The 18439-nt window shown below is 36.1% G+C and overlaps 1 protein-coding gene across 1 annotated transcript; it reads right to left on the bottom strand.

Moving 5' to 3' along the window:
• Nucleotides 1-6167: 6167 nt before the first annotated feature.
• LOC131013683 (protein S40-6-like) lies at nucleotides 6168-7347 on the bottom strand. The gene has a single exon (XM_057941811.1). The coding sequence runs from the start codon at nucleotides 7103-7105 to the stop codon at nucleotides 6479-6481; it is 627 nt and encodes a 208-aa protein (XP_057797794.1). The 5' UTR covers nucleotides 7106-7347; the 3' UTR covers nucleotides 6168-6478.
• Between the last annotated feature and the right edge of the window lie 11092 nt (nucleotides 7348-18439).

Below are 18439 nucleotides of genomic sequence, written 5' to 3'. Positions count from 1 at the left end.
TTGGCTTGGGTGATAAAATCGCCTATCTAATGTCTTCAATTTCTTGAAGCACACTATCTGACTTGGATTAGTGATTACTCCCATAGTCCACTTCTAAGAATCGTGTGTCATTGCTAATAACCACTTTCTGATTCTTTAGGACTAATTGCAAAGATACATAACTCATCATCGAACATATTTTTTTTTTTTTTAAGAGTGACCTATTTCTTCTCTCCACCACACCATTTTATATAGGGATTACACGGTGTAGTAAACTGGGTTGGAATCCAAACACTGACAATGAATCAGAAAAGATCATTTCTAACACATTATTGGCCCTTTATCCCCTTTGCCATGAATGACCTGGTCTCCATCTTTTCCTCTATACAGGATTCGCAAGTTCGAAATAGTACAACCTGGATTGAATCCAATGTACTTATTTAGACACGAGCCTTTGGATCGTGTTAAGATAGATGTGACCTATTTCTAGGGTATCAATATATGTGTAAGATCCTCATGAGAGATTAGCCTTAACTTTTCTCTTTCTTTTGTTCGATGATGTAAATGCAATATAAAGGTATTTTATAGACAAGTTATAGTATGAAGAGAGATGTTCAAAATACCAGAACAGACAACTTTGTCATTTCTTATGACAGAAACACCACTATCAAAAATGACATAAGATCCATCTATTCAAAATTTTGGAACATGATAAGGAACTCTCTAAAACTAAAAACTATGTCTTTAAGACCTAAAGACAAGTCTTCAATTGCAACAATTGCGACTCTAGTCACGTTGCCTATGAAGACAATCATCTCATCACTTCTCAGCTTCCTTGTCAGCTTATAAAACATGCAAGGTGTAACAATCATTATCAGTTTCTCTCGTTATCCACTACTCATAACTGAGTAGAAAATGAGCCGATATGTCTCAGTTACCATAGCAAGTGAAGTACCTTAACCCTTTGCCTTGAGTATTGAAAGAAAAAATCTCCAATACTCATTCTTATCACACCACTACTCCCACTATTTCCCTTGTCTTTCTTGCCCCTTGGACCCTTCTTCTTCCCATCATTCGACGAAGAAGATGGCTCTCCTTTGGCAATAACAAGTGCTTGCACATCTCTTTCCCACAAGTTCCTTAGCTGTAACTAGAGCATTCAACAACTCAAAAAGAGTATTATCTTTCTTGCTCATAACAGCGTTGAGGCGGAAGTTCTTAATTAAAAGACTTGGGAAGATAGTTCAGGATAATATCGACTTTTGCCTCACCGTCGATACTCCCACTGAGCAAGTCAAGTCCGTCAAAAAAATTTGCATGACATGCTCGTGCACTGAGTTGTGCTCACTCATAAAAATAACAAGATTACTCTCATCAAATTTAAATGAGCAGCTCAGTCCGACTCTCCGAACATTTTCTTGAGATTCAGCATGATGCTAATATATAGCATCGTCCATGCCCTGATGTTGGAGCTACAAAGTTTGTGACATTATACTCATAATATAGCATATAGCCGCATTATTCGTCTTGTGCCACCTTTTATGTAATTCTTTTTTCTCATCAGTTGACTCATTATTCGGACCAATAGAACGTGGAGTAGTAAGCAACACAAAAAAAAATATGTTAGTTTGTGATAAGATAAAAAATCCAAAACTGCGTTTCCATTTTATATATGTGGACCGGTTAAAAGACTTTGTGCAAGAATAAAGAAACAGGAGACATAGACATATCTGAAAGTAAACAATTTAAACATGTAAGAACATGAATGCATATAGTTCGTAACAGTAATATTGTAACCTTTTGATAAAACAATATTAGTGAAACCTCCAATTGCTCAAAGAATTCTATGTGCAAGCCACGAGGGGTGGACGTTTACACATAAACTCCTCAACCAGACTATTAACCTAGTCGTTTAATTTCCATCCATGTCAACTTAACCTTTTGACAAAGGAAATTAATAATTGGCTCCTTTAACTAGACCATATCATTATCAAGAAGGGACTCCGAGAGGGAGTTGTACATTGTACTTGAAATGATATCTAAGCAATGACCACATTTTAACCTTGAAAATTAAATTCTTGAAATTAACATACTCACGCGGACCATGTCGCTTTCAATTTAACTTTCTTGGTTATCTTATTTAATTCCATTCTCCAAAGTACTTGTGAAAACTATACAAGTAAGCCACGAGGGGTGGACGTTTACTGCATAACTCCCACTACTTTAATGGTTTAAATATTTTTTATAGAAACCTCTTCTGACAAACTTATGAAAAACAAATGTGAAGTAAGCCACGAGGGGTGGACGTTTACTCACATTGCTAATCACTTTGTCTAGAGACCGCATGTGGAGGTCTATATAATTTTAAGAATAAAAATTATTAAACAATAACCACAATCTAACTTCGAAATTAAATTCTCAAATTTGACATACTCACTAGGACCATGCCGCATTCAATTTAATTTCTTAGTTATCTTATTCAATTCCATTCTCCAAAGTACTTGTGAAAACTATACAAGTAAGCCACGAGGGGTGGACGTTTACTGCATAACTCCCACTACTTTAATGGTTTAAATATTTTTTATAGAAACCTCAACTTGACAAACTTGTGAAATCAAACATGAAGTAAGCCACGATCGTGTGGACGTTTACTCACATTCTTAATCACTTTGTCTTGAGATCGTTTGTGGAAATTTAAATAATTTTTAATCATCTATAAAATTATTAATACAGCTTAGTCTTTTTTCTTTCAAAAGGTTTGATCATGCTCAACACATAATCCTAAACATGCTCTTCTAAGCATGAACACTTAACTCGAGAGGTCTAATTTGGGCATAACAATTGTATGAGCATATTCCCGATACACTAGGTTTGATTCCAATAAGGTTGTAACAACTTGGTTAATTAATTGATCACTAGTTAACTAGGGAATTCTGGCCACAAGTAATACTTTGGACATAAGGCGAAACACCATCGACCTCCAAAATAGTACAACGAGTGTTGGAGCCGTGACTGCTGTGAAATATCGGCGTAAGAGTCAAGTGGGTCTATCTAAATCTTAAAGCATTCTGGGCAAAACACAACTAGCGATAGGCCATCGCAGAGAGCGTGGATGTTGCCTGGGGTAGTTGATTTCCATTAGCTGAACCTTCTAAGGGATCATAAACTGAAAGGATAGATTGGGCAAGGGGTTTTTGCGTGCGTGACGAGTGACAATAGGGGCGCAACAATTCTTATGCGTATAACCACTGGTATGCGAGTATAGTGATTAATCTTTGCACCAATGATCGAGTGTCCAGTTCATGTTTAGTGATTCGAACCCAAGTCAGAATTGTTTTGTTATTTGATTTATCTACCTTTGTTATTTCAGTTTAGGTTGGAAACCCCGTTCTGCCCATAAGCACGTTGTGGTGAGAACACTGCAGAATACAAAACTCTTTTAGTGACACCCTTGCAGGAGGAGTTACTGCTCAGTTCCCCGTGGATTCGACTCTGGACTTACCACTAGCTAGTCTAGTTGTGGGCACAGGATATTTTATTTGCACAAAGCTCAAACGACAGCTTCGTCACCCACGTTTGGTTGAGTATTTTTAGAGGTTGAAAAGGGATTCAATTAATTGAATCCATTACTTGTTGTTTGATTTGTGTAATGAGTTAACCATTATCCTTACTTGAGGGTAACACAATCACCCAATTTATTACCCCTCAAAATAGAGGGGAAACAAAAGAAAGGGAATCTCTTACTAATGACTCATTTTCATTGTTAAACCAAACACTCAATAAAAGTAATGGTTATTGTTACCATTCTACTCATTTATTTGATTTCATTCTCTTTCCATTTCTCTACTTGAACCAAACGAGCACTTAGTATTCATCAGACATATAAGGATGAGTGATTGGGTTCAATCCTCTCATTCTCCTTCCCCAACTCCAAAATACTCCATCCGTCCTAATTTAAGGCTTACTTGCCTTTTTGGTCTGTCCACCAATTCAAAGCCTATCTATTTTTAGTAAATATTTATTCATATTTTAATCACAAAAGTACACTTTTTGCTTTGACTTTAATAAAATGTGGATCTTTTTCTCCACTCAACTAATAAAAATATATATTTTTTTAAAAACTCTTACTTCCTCTCTTAGGCCTTAAATTAGTGGACAGAGGGAGTAAATATTTAAACGATCAAATTGCTTTTTGTATCAGCAATTGAAAGCGATTGGATCATCAATTCAAAAATGCGTTCAACCGAATGAAAATATAAAGATAGTGTTTTGTTTGGTGAATTAGATCAAACTAGCCATGATTTAATCTCAATATAAGTTGTTCGATTAGATAGACATAATTCAATATTTAGTCACAAGACAATACCGCGTAATATTAATTTTATCTTATGCCCCTACTATAATAATTATTTTGAATAATTATAAACTAATTCAATTTAAAATAATCTTGAATTAATTTAATTTGGAATAATCTCTAAGAAGTTGAAAGAATATGGCATCATTAGCAACTCAAATATGAAGCTGCAGAGAGTGGGTTCCATTAAAAGAAACAAAAAACAGCGGTTGAGAAGACTCGTGAGCGCAATAAATGGAGGCTGTGCTGTGCATCTTTTTCTTGAAAGAAAAAAGGTATGCAAGATGTATTATCCACCCATCAATATGCTCATTATTTCCATCTTTGAATGGTTGGAATCTTTCCACTTACTCACCCTGGGTCCCACCCCCTCATCTCTTACGTGTCACTTCCCACTTATTTTGGGCACTCCAATCAAATCACAACCATACTTAACAATTGTCATTTATATTTATTGTTTTTTATTTATTTTTATTTTCTAATCTTTAAGCTTAGGACTTAGGAGAGTTCAGACAGATTTTCAAATTTTAAAAATATTCAAATATTTGGAAAGTTACATTTTTATACATAACGTTTGCCTGCACTAATGAAAATGTACTAGCAATTGATTTTTTCTTTTTGTCTTTCCTTTCTTTTAGCTATTTCTTTACTTATTCTTGCAGGAGTTACTTCATTTTCCCCCCTTCTTTTTCTTTTTCAAGTTAACTAGTACGATCATCCGTGCGATGCACGGCAAAATCAAAATTAAATGATATGTTTAAATAAATAAATATAAATAATAAATAGAAACAAAATATAATAAATGCAAAATATGGTTTAAAAATAAAATACTACTAATTGCTCAATAAAATTTCGAATTTAAAAATGTAATTTTCAATTATGTACAAAGTGTAATGATAATTATAGTTATTAAATTATTTTAAATTATTTCATAATGAAAATATTTTAAGATTTTAATAACCGATTCATTTTAAATTATTTTTTGATAATTTTTATACCATATTAAAGATCTTCTGACGAACTTAAACTTAAGATGCACATTGAATATTTTTTTATAAATTAAATTTGACAATGTTTAAAAAAGAATTGAAATTATAAAAAGAAAAGAAAAAAAATATTAAAAAAATTGATGAGAGAAGAGAGAGAAAAAATGGAGGGAGAAAACTCTTCTTTCATATATTATATAGATTTATTTTAACAAAATGATGGAAAGTCCCTTCTTGAAAAAATTTAACGGGAAAAACAAAAACAAAAAATGTAATTGTTCAAGTAAGTGGGAAATGTCGCTCTCCCACGTAGCTAGAACACTTTTCTTTTTTTTGTCATCGATCAAAATTTTTCTATTTTATTTCATATTTCATTAAATAATATACATGATGAGTTGGTCGTACTTCAGAAAACTTATATGTATTAGTATATGATTTTAACATCACAGTCGACTTTCATTTAAAAAATGTAAATACTAGTACAATCTTGCATTTGCCCATCATCATATCCTTTTATTCTCTTTACTCGATCTATATTAGTGGTATTTCATTAGATTTTATTTTTTAATATTAAAGCTCTTTACACATATATTCTTTTATAAACATAAAATTTTATTTGAGCCCAAATTTAATCAACGTCACAAATAAATTCTTATATATTTTGTTACATATATACATGTATGTTATCTATTGACGAAAGTGTGAGAATCTAAGTGCACAATTCGATCATTTCTCAATTAACATTGTTTTCAATAATGTTATTCTAGAATACATTCAAACCAATGAAACTTTTTGAGAATCAATCTATTGAGCATAAGCTCACATATTTTGTTCTATTTACCTTTATATTTTTGTAAATGAGGCTCATGATATATATAAAAAGATCAAATATTTTACATTTAGAACTAATATACACATATCTTGAATAATAATAGGAAAAAAAAAAACCAAAAAAGAATGATGCAGAAGATAACAACACCAAATTACAATCATATATGAACAAGAGAAACTATAAAAAAATTTCAAAGCTTTATCATTTGGGCTCAATCGCTTCCTAGTGAACTCACTCGATTTGATTCATTGCCTCCGACTTTAAATAATTATCATTTAAAGTTTTAAATATTAAAAACTCGCATAAACTATTTAAACCTTACTATAATTAGCCGTCGAACCCGGTTTGACTCCACACCGCATCTCGAACCCGGCTCAGGTCCCGTCCCTTGAGCGTCCGACCGACGCCCTCAAACACCGAGTTGGCGGCCATTTTCCGGCTACTCGCGTATTGACGAGCAAGATACTCGTGCGGTGGAACAACTTCCGAATTATCAATCAATCCCTCGTCCGAGTCGTGCAACGACTCGACCGAGTCGACCCGGTAGATCTTTGACCAATCGGGCACGTTGACCGGAGCCGATGTGGCGAGATGGCGTCTATGTGGAGACTCCGCCACGCTGTCATTTGCGCGGATTTGGTGCACAATGCTCGGTGAAGATCCCCTGCCCGAATCATCAAAGGCCAATGACAAGCCACCAATCTGGCGGCGCTGGTGGCGGCTAGTACGAGGCTGCGGGAGGCGACTCAAGTAACCGCCGCCGGCGTGTGAGCTCCACTCGCCCCCAGATGAGTGATTTTCCCCTTTGACTGCGTCGTCAACAATGGACCAAACTTCATCCTCGTCCAGCTCCGATCCACCGTTGACGGCGGCTGCGCCACCTTGATCGTAGCAGAAGCTTCCTAGAAACATTTCGCTGCGGCTGGTGGTCATTAATTTCCTGCCCTTGGCCATTTATCAAAATAACTAAGCCCAAAAAATCTTGATGTTTTTGGCCTGTTGGTCGCCGGAATATTCTTGATTCCTCACAAGGCCAAAAATGTAAAGAAACTATATGTCTATATGTATATAATTCAGTATCAATAAAATTACTTTTCTATCGAGTTCACCGGAATCTTATTTTCCGGCGACTCAAAAAGTAAATCAGTGAGCTTATATGTTACTATATGCGAGTGTGATATTCATCTATAAACAGAGACTCGATTGCGAAGGCTGCAGTTGTATATATAACGTTTGATTGAATGAGTAGGCGGGGCCCAGCGGCATTTCATTTGAATTTGGGTTTCATTTTGTCCTAATTTTAATCAATGCAATAATAAGGACAAGGCATGCATGGTAAGAATGAGAAGATGAGCACGACACTGTAAAATTATATTTTTATTTATTCATATATTTTTATGAAAAAGCCAACTTGTCACTGGGATGAAGGGTTGTATACTGAAAGCAAGACTTTATGGTTGTATACATTGATTCTTTTGTTCACTGTGATTCTTCTATCTGAAATATTGTTATTGCATAATCCTTTTATAGTCCAATTTATCTCATACTATAGATTATCTGGTGTGTTGTAGATCACAGAAGATCATATAATTGGAAAAAGTTGAGATATAAATTGAGTTCACAATCGAGGCAACTATGGGCGAGTTGCTGGTTTAGATTGTAGCATAAATGGATAAATAGTTTGTCTTAGCTATTTAGTTATGCTAGTACCTTCGTGTATTGAACAGGATCACAGTGAGATGAATTCTTATATTCTGACTAATTAAGAATCAAGATCTCGGCGACTTAAATAGTCTTAACCTTAGTTGGATTAATATCTGTGAATAATAGATTGACTATTGCTTTGATTTATCATGGGTGAGAGTTCTCTTGAAGCTCAATATACTCGATACTTTGGGTGATAGCAATTATTATTTGACATGCGATTATATTGCAATAAGGAACCGTGTCCTGCTAATAACAGGATGATAATATCCTCTCGAGGAACTTAATAAGTTTATCGTATTAAACCCTGCAGGTGGAATTAGTTCCAATACGATGATAAGTTTAAGTGGTAGCACTCGAGATGTCGTTTATAATTAAACGACTAATTAATTGATCGTCAGAGAAATTAATTAATTAATGGATATTGGATATCTTAAACACAGGGATTAATTAAGTCTAATACTAGCCCCGACTCACCTAAAGAATAAAGAGGTAATTCAGTATTAATTTTCTAGTGGAATAAATTAATACTTGTGTCTCGATTTTATTTTGGGCTGAATAAGAAAATCGAGCACTGGGAGGCCAAACTTTATTCAAGCTAGTAGATCCCCGCTTGGCCCAATAAAGGTTCAACTCCTTAAGTGGGGCGTCCCCTCCTCTCTTAAGCCTTTGGGCTTGGTTTGATTTAATTATATTTTGGGCTTATTATTTAGGTATGTCTAATACCTAGTATAAGTAATAAGACAACCCTAAACCTAATTAATTAATCACACACGTAAGAGCAAGATTGTGAGAGTGAGGAGACGCCAACTTTGAGGGAGAGGGCTTGAAGCACGTTGCCACCCAACGTCGAGCTCTACCGTGGGAACAAGTTGGAAGATCAACACTGGAGTCTTTGATCGTCGAATTTGCAAGTAAGTTTCGAACCCTTGCAATAGGCACTTGTGATTTTTGTATGTACTTGTTTGGCATTCGGAATGGATCATACGTCAAACTATGGTTCCTTCATGGGAGTGATTGGAGTCCACGAGGGCGAAGCCCTCGGTCACACGTGTATGAATTAGTGTCAAATTATATTCAATATACAAATTCCAGTCATAAATTAAGGTATTCATTTTTTTTTCTCTTTATAATTAATTACGATGTATACATATCCACACATTTACATATGTATGTTACTGTTATATATAACCTTATAAGGTGTATATGATAATTTATAAAACAGATATAAGTACTAGATCCCATTGCGATCGTTGTGCAGGTTCTAACAATGCAGCATCATCATGTGCATCATCAACGTTGCAAGCATCGGCTTCTGATGTAGAGTTAGAGCAAATAATATCTGATGTACTCTCAAACAATGATGAAAGGATACCTCTTTCGAGGACGCCTGAAGGGTTTGTCACTATTTATGATTTTTTCAATGTTAATATACTAAAGTAATAATTTTGTTGTTTTATTTGTAGTTCTAATTAGCTGGGAGTTAGCATTGAACAAGGACTTCTCCAAGGTAATTGGCAAATCTTTTAAGAGGATTCCAAACCCAACAGGTATCAAATGAAAGGCTACTCCAGACGAAGTCAAGAATCTATATTTTGAGGAGTTTCGGGTAAGCACTTTTTTGCATATATTCACTACTTGATATCACATTTAATAGAAATTGCATGATTGCTCAATTTGACCAATATATGTTTTAATAGAAATACTACTCATGGGATGAGAGATGGAAGGATGAAGTGCGCCGGCTTTGGAACAAAAGGGCGGGTAGCAGGTTTCCTGACTTTCTATACGAGATCAAGGCATGTAGGGAACCCGATGATAAAGGGAAGCTGGGTTACATAAGTGATGATCAATGGAAGGCATCGGGCACATATTGGGATACTTCTGAGGCGATCCAGAAGTCTAAACGTGCAAGCAAGGTTAGATTGTTCGAGCCATATGGACCTAGCACTGGAATAAGCAAACATCGGGGTGACTCGAAGTTTGTTGCTGTGAGAGCTCATGAGATGGTGAGCACTTAATAATTAAATTATTGTTTATGTTATATTATATGTGTGTATATATATTATGATTAATTTATATTTTTGTTTAATAGTGTTTAAAGGAGAGAATTCTCGTCAATAAGTGCGTGTGTAATTCCTTTAGGACATTACACGTGAATAAAGATGGAATGTATACCTGCAAGAAAGTTGAAGAAGTTGATGTAAGTTTTTTTTTTTTTTTATAATTAAAACCATATTTATGACTTGTCATACATCTTTAATTATTTTGTTAATTAATGTATATGACTTTTAATTTTTACTAATTAGGCGAGGGTGAGGACGATTGCTGAGCAGCAAGGAGAGAGTGTTGATTTGAGTCAGATATATGTGGATGAGGTGATGGGAGGCCACCTCGATAAGAAGCAGAGAATGTTCGTGGGCGATACATCACTGTCTCACATATTTTTCATTCACAGCAGGTTGATGCTCGAATTGAAGAGCTGCAGCAGCAGCTTCAGGAGGAGCGCGAGCATAGACCCCGATTGGAGGAGTCACTTCGGGTAACTAATGAGATGCTCCAGCAGTTCTTGAGGTCCCAGCAGTCGAGAAGTAGTGGCTCAAGAGGTTCAGACTTACTAGGCGACAATCCTTAGCTTTGATGTAGTATATTTAGTACCTTTTGATACATTATTATGATATTTCGCTTAGATGTAGTTTATTTAATACCTTTTAATATGATATATGATATTTACTTATGGACAAATTGTTGGATATTGAACAACGAAAATGAATTTTAAATTATGTTTAGATCATGAAAAATTGGTATTGTGATTGGATTTATTGATAAATAGGTTGTCGTAATTAGGTACGTAAAAACAAAAATAAAAAATAATAATAAAACATTGTCGAGGCATTACCGAGGGAAATTGTGACAGCCCGAATCCAAATCATTTATCCAAAATTATTTATTTCAAATTATTTTAAATTTCAATTATTTTTGAAGCATTTAAATTGTAAAGTCATTGAAAGTTTTATTATATGTCAAACTCATGAATTGTCTAGTCGCGCCTCTAGTTAGATGTATGATTATGAACTACAGATTATACCTATTGAAATAAAAAATTATATTCTCATTTATTTATTTTTTTATGTTGAATTGGGCCTAAATAAAATTATTTATAGTCTAATTTTTTGTTGGGCTATATGTAGACTTTTACCTAATTTAATGAGGGGTGATTCTATTCCTAGCCCCCATTTTACTCCTTGCAGCCCCCTTTTAAAATATTAATAATAATGAATTAAAAAATTACTATTTTACCCTATATTTTATAGCCCCTAAATTATACACTTATTAAATTAAATTTAAAGAGATGGTAAGCGTATTCTGGAAAGAGTACGCCTCATCAGATCATGCTCCAATTTCTACAGTTACTGGAATATGCATATCAGTTTATACAATATCCAACAGATGGTGGTGGTAGAGACACAGTGGTTGAAGGGCGTAGGTGGCAATGATGTAGGAGCTTTTGTAGGAGAAAATTTAGATCTATTAATGCAATTTCATGAACTTCGATTACAATTGCGGCTGACTAATCTAACAAAAACAATGGCAGCAGACTTATTAAAGCAACAACAATTGCGGCACCGCCTCAAGCACAGAATGCGTGCATAAATTTTAAAATCCGATTGCTTTTGACGGAATAAAATCATACGCATTCTTCTAAATTTGATTGGGAGTAAAATTTTACATACCTGAAATACATTATCTCCTATTCCAGGATTTTCATCCAATATTTGCATCATAAAATTCTAAAACAAGTTTCAAACTACAAGAAAAATTAATCGAATACGGTATTAATTTTATTTATTTCATGTGGTTCTTACAATTTTGAGTTGGGGCTATACAGTTTTTTTTGTAGGGTTTATATGCATAATCATATATTTTTTTATCAGATTATGATAGGGGTCTATACAATATAGGATTAAATAATAAATTTTTAATTAATTATTATTAATATCTTAAAAAGGGGCTGTAAGAAGTAAAATGAGGGCTATGAATAGAATCACTTTAATGAGTAAAGATTTTATATTTTAGGGAGCCCATTTATCATTCCTTATTATGGGCCCAAACATCTCTTAACAAACTTTAGAATTTGACTTTGATTTTAAGAATGGATTTGACGTGTTATCACTTATCTTGATTCTCCCTACTTCAGCCACGTTATTTCACTTGCTTCCACTCATCATATATAAACTTCACCCATCGGCCATATTTACCTTATTTTTCTTAAAAATTTGTCAAAAACTCAGCTTGATTCAGCAAGCTTTCTTCACTGATCTTCCATTGCAAAGATTCATGAAATGAAATTCAGCCAAAGGAAAATCAACAACAGTTTCTCCTTCATTTGATATCTCCTCTACAGCACCAGATTTCTCTTTTCTGATTTCCCCTATGTACTTCCACCGTGAAGATTCAACACATAACCTCGCCGCATTCCTGAAATTTGGCAAACAGCAGATTTCCCTTCCCACCTTTCTGATCTTTACCTCTACAACTGCTGGTAAATTTCATTTAAATCTAAAGATTTTTGTAGTCTTTTCAATATAGCAATCTATCTTTTTCTTCCTTCTCTCAGTTATAGCCTATGAAGAAAACACAAATACACCTCACACATACCTCTCATTCTCATATTCAAATACCAACATCATCAACCCACTCACATAGTATAGCTCAGAATTTACCAGGAATTCATCAGAAAATGAAAAGAAATTTGGAAGAAATTTTATTAATTTCACAGAAAATGAATAGAAAGAAATGAGAGTGTATGGCTGCTAGGCAGGAGCAGGCGGCGGCTGGCGGAGAATGACGCCGGAGAAGGAGGCGTCCGCGGCTGGGCGCGGCTGTGGTGAGGAGAAATCGAAGGAGAACGAGATAGAGAGGGAGAGAGGTCGAAGACGTATTTGATCAATCTTAAATTCAATGTCCAAATCTTGATGAACATGTCAATAATTATAATGAACATGTCAATAATTTTGATGAACGGATGTATTTTTTAAAAAGACGTATTTGTTGAACATCTCGCATTCCAAGATTTGAACCCAAATCAAAATACTTGTTAGAAACTATTTTCAAGATACAGAGATACATTATACACTAGATTTTGATCCACCAATAGGATAGAGGGTCCAGCCCAACATGAAATAAAATTTAAAATTGGAACTTGTCAAAAACTCTTGTCTTCACATTTTGACAGTAGAGAGATAGATGACTTTCTTGCTGAAGCTCTCTAATGTTTCCTCATCACCCCTATAATAAACTTGAAGCTTAAGGTCCTTATTCCCCTGCTCCTCTTGTTCCACCAATGTTCTCATTGCTGAAACGCTTGAAGATTCACTGCAAAATTTCAATTTAATTTCCTCAAGTGTTGGTATTTCTCCAATACCCGGAGGGAACTCATCCAATTTCGACAAATTTTGGAGCCAAAGAATTTCGAGGACTGGGAAATCATCACAATCAAGAATCTCCAATCGTCTCAAGTGTAGGAATTTCCCCTCAATAGGGCTCCATACTGATCCAATGACTGTATTTGGATCCAACATAAGGCATGTCAAGCCATCATTACGCTCTAGGGGACTGGTATGTCTTGCCCGGCAACTTATGTTGGTCAAACCTTCGCGCAACCCAAAATTTTCTATTTTTGCCGCCCTTTTTCGAATGACACTTTTTTATTGTTGAATTTACGAGACTCTTCGACTACATTTCTTCTCTACGAATCTATCAGCTCATTTTGAAGCTCTTCATTGTTTTCATATCAAAATTAAATCGTAAGCTTGAATTTTGAATTTAAATCGTGAGGTTGTTCTATCATTTGTAAGGGTCGCTTTATCACCTTTTTGGTTGCAAAATTTTTATCCTTAATCCATGTTTGAAGTTTCATTTTTTATTTTCCATTTTTTTCCGTTGTCGTCGCTCATTTTATCTTTTGCTAATTAGATTCGTCCATTGATATGCATGATTATTATAATATGATTTTAAAAAAAAAAAAACTCAATATGATGATGTTCTTATCTTGTTTCATGTTTCATGGTTTTTTTTCCTAATTTTGGCAAAAAAAAAAAAAATTCGGCAGCTTTTTTATTGAATATGGCCATGGAGTATCTCGTTTAATACTCCCTCCGTCCACGAAAGAACTTCCTATCTTTCCTCTTTGGGTTGTCCACAAAAGAACTTCCTACCTATTTTTGGACTATATCCCATCACTTATAATAACTCTTACTTTCACTTTTTCACAACTCTCAATATTAATTATAATATTTTTTCACCACTCCCAATACATTTAACAACTTTTTCTCCACTTTTAATACACTTAATAATATTTTTCTTAAAACGCGTGTCACTCCCTCTTAGGAAGTTCTTTCGTGGACGGAGGGAGTATGTTATTGATGTTGGATTTGTATACTGAAAGCAAGAACGTTTTATGCTTGTATACAATGTTTCCTAAGTTCACTATCTAATCTCCTATCTGATTGTGTTCATGATTGCATATGTATGTTCTTTATCTCTATATAAGTAGATTATATGGTGTGTTGTAGATCACAGAAGACCATATAATTGGAATAACCTTAAGAGATATAATATGATCACAGCCGAAATAACTCTAGGACAAGTTATTGGTTTAGGCTGCAGTATAGATGGAAGTAGTTTGTCTTGGCTACTTGTCTATACTGGTACGTCATTACGTATTGATAGGACCACAGTTGAGATGTATTCTTCTATCTGACTTAAGTGAAGAATCAAGATCTCGGTGACTTATAAGATCTTAATACTAATAAGTATTCAGATATATATGTTAATTCGTATATCACTTTGACTTACTATGGGTGAAAGTTATATACTAACTCGAGTACTCTGTATCTTGGGTGATAGCGGTTAATATATGATATTTGATTATCTGTATTAGTACCCGTATCCGGTATAGGATAATGACATCCCCTTAAGGAGCTCAATAAGGTTTATTGCGCTAAACCCTGCAGGTTGATTAAGTTCAGGCGCAATAATAAAGTTTGAGTGGTACTGCTTAAGGATTTATAAAGAGATTAATTAATTTAAGCTGTCAGAGCTCTAATTAATTAATGGATGTCGGATATTTTAAATACGGAGATTTAATAAGTCTAAATACAAGCCCCCGACTCATCACCGGCAATAAAGGGGTAAGTCAATATCGGTTCTCTAGTGGAATGAACTGATATTTATAAATTAATTATGGTCTGGGCTGACCATAGATAAATTAATTTATTTGAGGCCCATCTTTATTCCTTGTATCTGGTCCCTGGACTGGCCCAAAGTCTCCTAGCCCTAGAAGGAGAGAAGGAACGCCTATTACAGATTCCAAGCGTCCCACACGTATTTAATTTCTATTAAATACAGCTGTCAGCTCTCAGGAAAACAGACTGATAAAAATTAGGGTTTTGAGAGCTGTGGGAGGCGCAGGAAAACGTGTGGAGCATTCTCTCTTGGGACTTTCATAGATCGTTGTCCATCCAACGGTGAAAGCTGAGCGGGATACAGTTCAGAAGATCTGAGCTGGAGTCAGTTTTTCGCAGGAAACCAAGTTCTGGCAGTCTCCGTAAAACGGCCATAACTTCCTCCACAGAACTCCGATTCAGACGAATCAGGCGGCCACGGAAAGCTCTCTTGAAGACGAAGAAGTCGTATTTCTGGGCGAAATACGATTTGAGGACGTTTGAGGCTTCAAAAGAAGGCTTGAAGCTGACTGGTCTGTTCAGATACGAATCTGCGAATTCTTCTGAATTCTTCAGGTATTTCTGAACTCCAACGTGCAGCTGTTAAATTCATAGGAGCATGTTAGGATTAATCGTTGTATGATAAATTAATAATAACCAAGAAACGATCATCGGGCAAAGCGGAACGTGTAACACCCCAATTTTCATAAACTTTTCAATATAAAATCTTTGAAAACTAATATATAAAAATAAAATTTCTTGAATTATAAAAGTTTAAACCAATTTAAAATCAACTTGTCAAAACTAAAGTAGTAACATGAAATAAAATGATAAACTAAAAAGTAACATGTTTCAACTTAAATTTCTATGAAAATACTAAATCTCTAGTCATTCTCGACTTCCATGGCCACCTCGACTCTAAAACTGCAAAACTGAAAAGATAAGGGGTGAGCATATTGAAAATATACTCAGTGAGGAACATAACAAAATATTCATATATGTCACATATATAATTAAATCACATTATCAAACTTGCAAACATACGCCAAGAGACTAGAGTCCCTTGACAAACATAATCATAGTTTGAGTCGATGGCTTAAGTCCCATGACCAAACACATACATAAATCAATGGCTTAGGTCCCATGATCGATCAATGGCTTAGGTCCCATGATCACACATAACATAGATCAATGGCTTAGGTCCCATGATCACACATAACAACATAGATCATGGCTTAGGTCCCATGATCACACATAACAACATAGATCATGGCTTAGGTCCCATGATCGCACATAACAACATAGATCAATGGCTTAGGTCCCATGATCACACATAACAACATAGATCATGGCTTAGGTCCCATGATCACACATAACAACATAGATCATGGCTTAGGTCCCATGATCGCACATAACAACATAATCATAAGATGCACGTAAACAAGTAATCAAACGCGATAATAAAAACATATATAACTATATGAATAAGCGTAAAATCCCTCACCTTAAAGTCGAAGCTAAATAAATCAAATCCGGAATGAAGGTCTTAATAGCGCCGCACCAGAAGAATTCGTCAAAATCGCAGCTGAACAGACCAGTCAGCTTCAAGCCTTCGTTTGAAGCCTCAAACGTCCTCAAATCGTATTTTACCCAGAAATACGACTTCTTCCTCTTCGAGAGAGCTTTTCGTGGCCGCCTGTTTCGCTTGAATCGGAGTTCTGTGGAGGAAGTTATGGCCGTTCTCCCGAAACTGCCAGAACTTGATTTCCTGCGAAAATCTGACTCTACACGTTTCTGGCCCTCTCTGCTCTCTAAAACCCTAATTAATTAGTGTGTCCGTCTGTTTTAGGGTTTGAAAATAGATCTCATATTTATACTAGTTTTTAAAGAGTTCTAGTTCTAATAGGAAATAAAAATAATACTAATAATAATAATAATAATAATAATAATAATAATAATAATAATAATAATAATAATAATAGTCTAGATAAAATTAATGGTGCATATCTATATGTATCATGTAATTATTTTAAAAAAAATAAGCTATACAAGAAAATACTATTAATTAAACTTATAAAATAAATCTAAATTATCGGGGTGTTACAGAACGTTAATTCAGTTTAATATTCCTTCAATTGGTATCAGAGCCCAGGATTAATTTCTTGGCTCTATTATTAATTTATGTACGATTAATAATGTGCGTTTGTTTAACTGTTGTTGTTCTTCGTGGTTCGTTGATTCGTGGGATACGTCGTTTTGACGTTGTAATTGTTTTTCACCACGAGAAAATCCGTGGTTAGATTAGGATTTCAAATTGTATTTGTTTTTCCTTTGTAATCTGTAAAAACTGAGGAACAAGACGAAGATGACAACGATTCAACGACGAAGAACGGTGTAAGGAGGACGTCACGGGCACGGTGCGGCACGGGCTGCCGGCGCCGAGGGCCGCGCGCGCACGGGCGCTTCGGCACCGTGTGCTGCGCGCGCCTGGTCAGGCTGCCACGCTGCCGCGTGCTGCTGTCACCGAGGCTGCCGGATCGTGGCGAGGCGAGGGTGACCGAGAGCGAGGGGCTGCGGGCGTCGAGGGGCGGCGCGCGCGCGGGTGCATGCACACCGCGCGCAGCTCGCCCAGGTCAGCGACCGCGCGGCCGCTGCTGTTCTCTGGTCTGTTTGTGCGCTGAAAGGCGAGGAGGGCAGGAGCTGGGCGAGGGCTGGAAGCCACCGGCAGGGGCGGTGCGCGCCCGGGGCCGCGCCTGCGCGCGCTGCGCGCCCGGCGGGCGGCGCACTGCCGCTGCTGCCGTTGCTGTTGCCGTCTGCTGCCGCTGCTGCCGTCGAGTTCGCCGAGGAGCTGCTGCTGCTGGAGGCTGACAGGAGGGAGCTGGTGTAGCGCCGGGCTGCTGCCAGCGTCGGGTCGCCGCGTGCTGCCGGGCGGCGCTGTGCGGCGGCTGTATTAAAAGGCGGCGGCAGCTAGGGTTTCCAAACCCTAGCTGCGATTTTCGAACCCTAGGGGGCCCAAACCCTAATTCCACGACGGGCTTGAAGTTTTTTCGGGCCGTGTTTTAGTTTTGGCCCTGTTTTTCTATTTTTAAATGTAATAGAATAGTTGGGTTTCCACGAATGGGTCACGAAGAATTCTAATTCTTTAATTCTGTTCTTTGCATGTCGTGGTGCTAATCCTTTATGCTCGTTGCATGTTGTTTTTGTCTTTGCTTGATAATATGTGTTTATTAACTGCGCTTAGACAAGCATGCTAGGTTTATCGTTTTCTTAAGCATGTTTTAGAATTCTGCGAGCATGTTTTAAATGTTGCGTTCTAGAAGATCATCTTGCCCAAATCAGAATATAAAACTTAGCCAAA

This window comes from Salvia miltiorrhiza, chromosome 2 (genome assembly GCF_028751815.1).
Source record: "Salvia miltiorrhiza cultivar Shanhuang (shh) chromosome 2, IMPLAD_Smil_shh, whole genome shotgun sequence".
Taxonomy (NCBI): Eukaryota; Viridiplantae; Streptophyta; class Magnoliopsida; order Lamiales; family Lamiaceae; genus Salvia; species Salvia miltiorrhiza.
Note: the sequence above shows the minus strand (reverse complement) of the source record. Positions and strands in the feature narration are given on the sequence as shown.

Coding starts and splice junctions, on each gene's coding strand:
- LOC131013683 (XM_057941811.1), bottom strand. CDS start 7,105: ATGGCCAAGGGCAGGAAATTAATGACCACCAGCCGCAGCGAAATGTTT.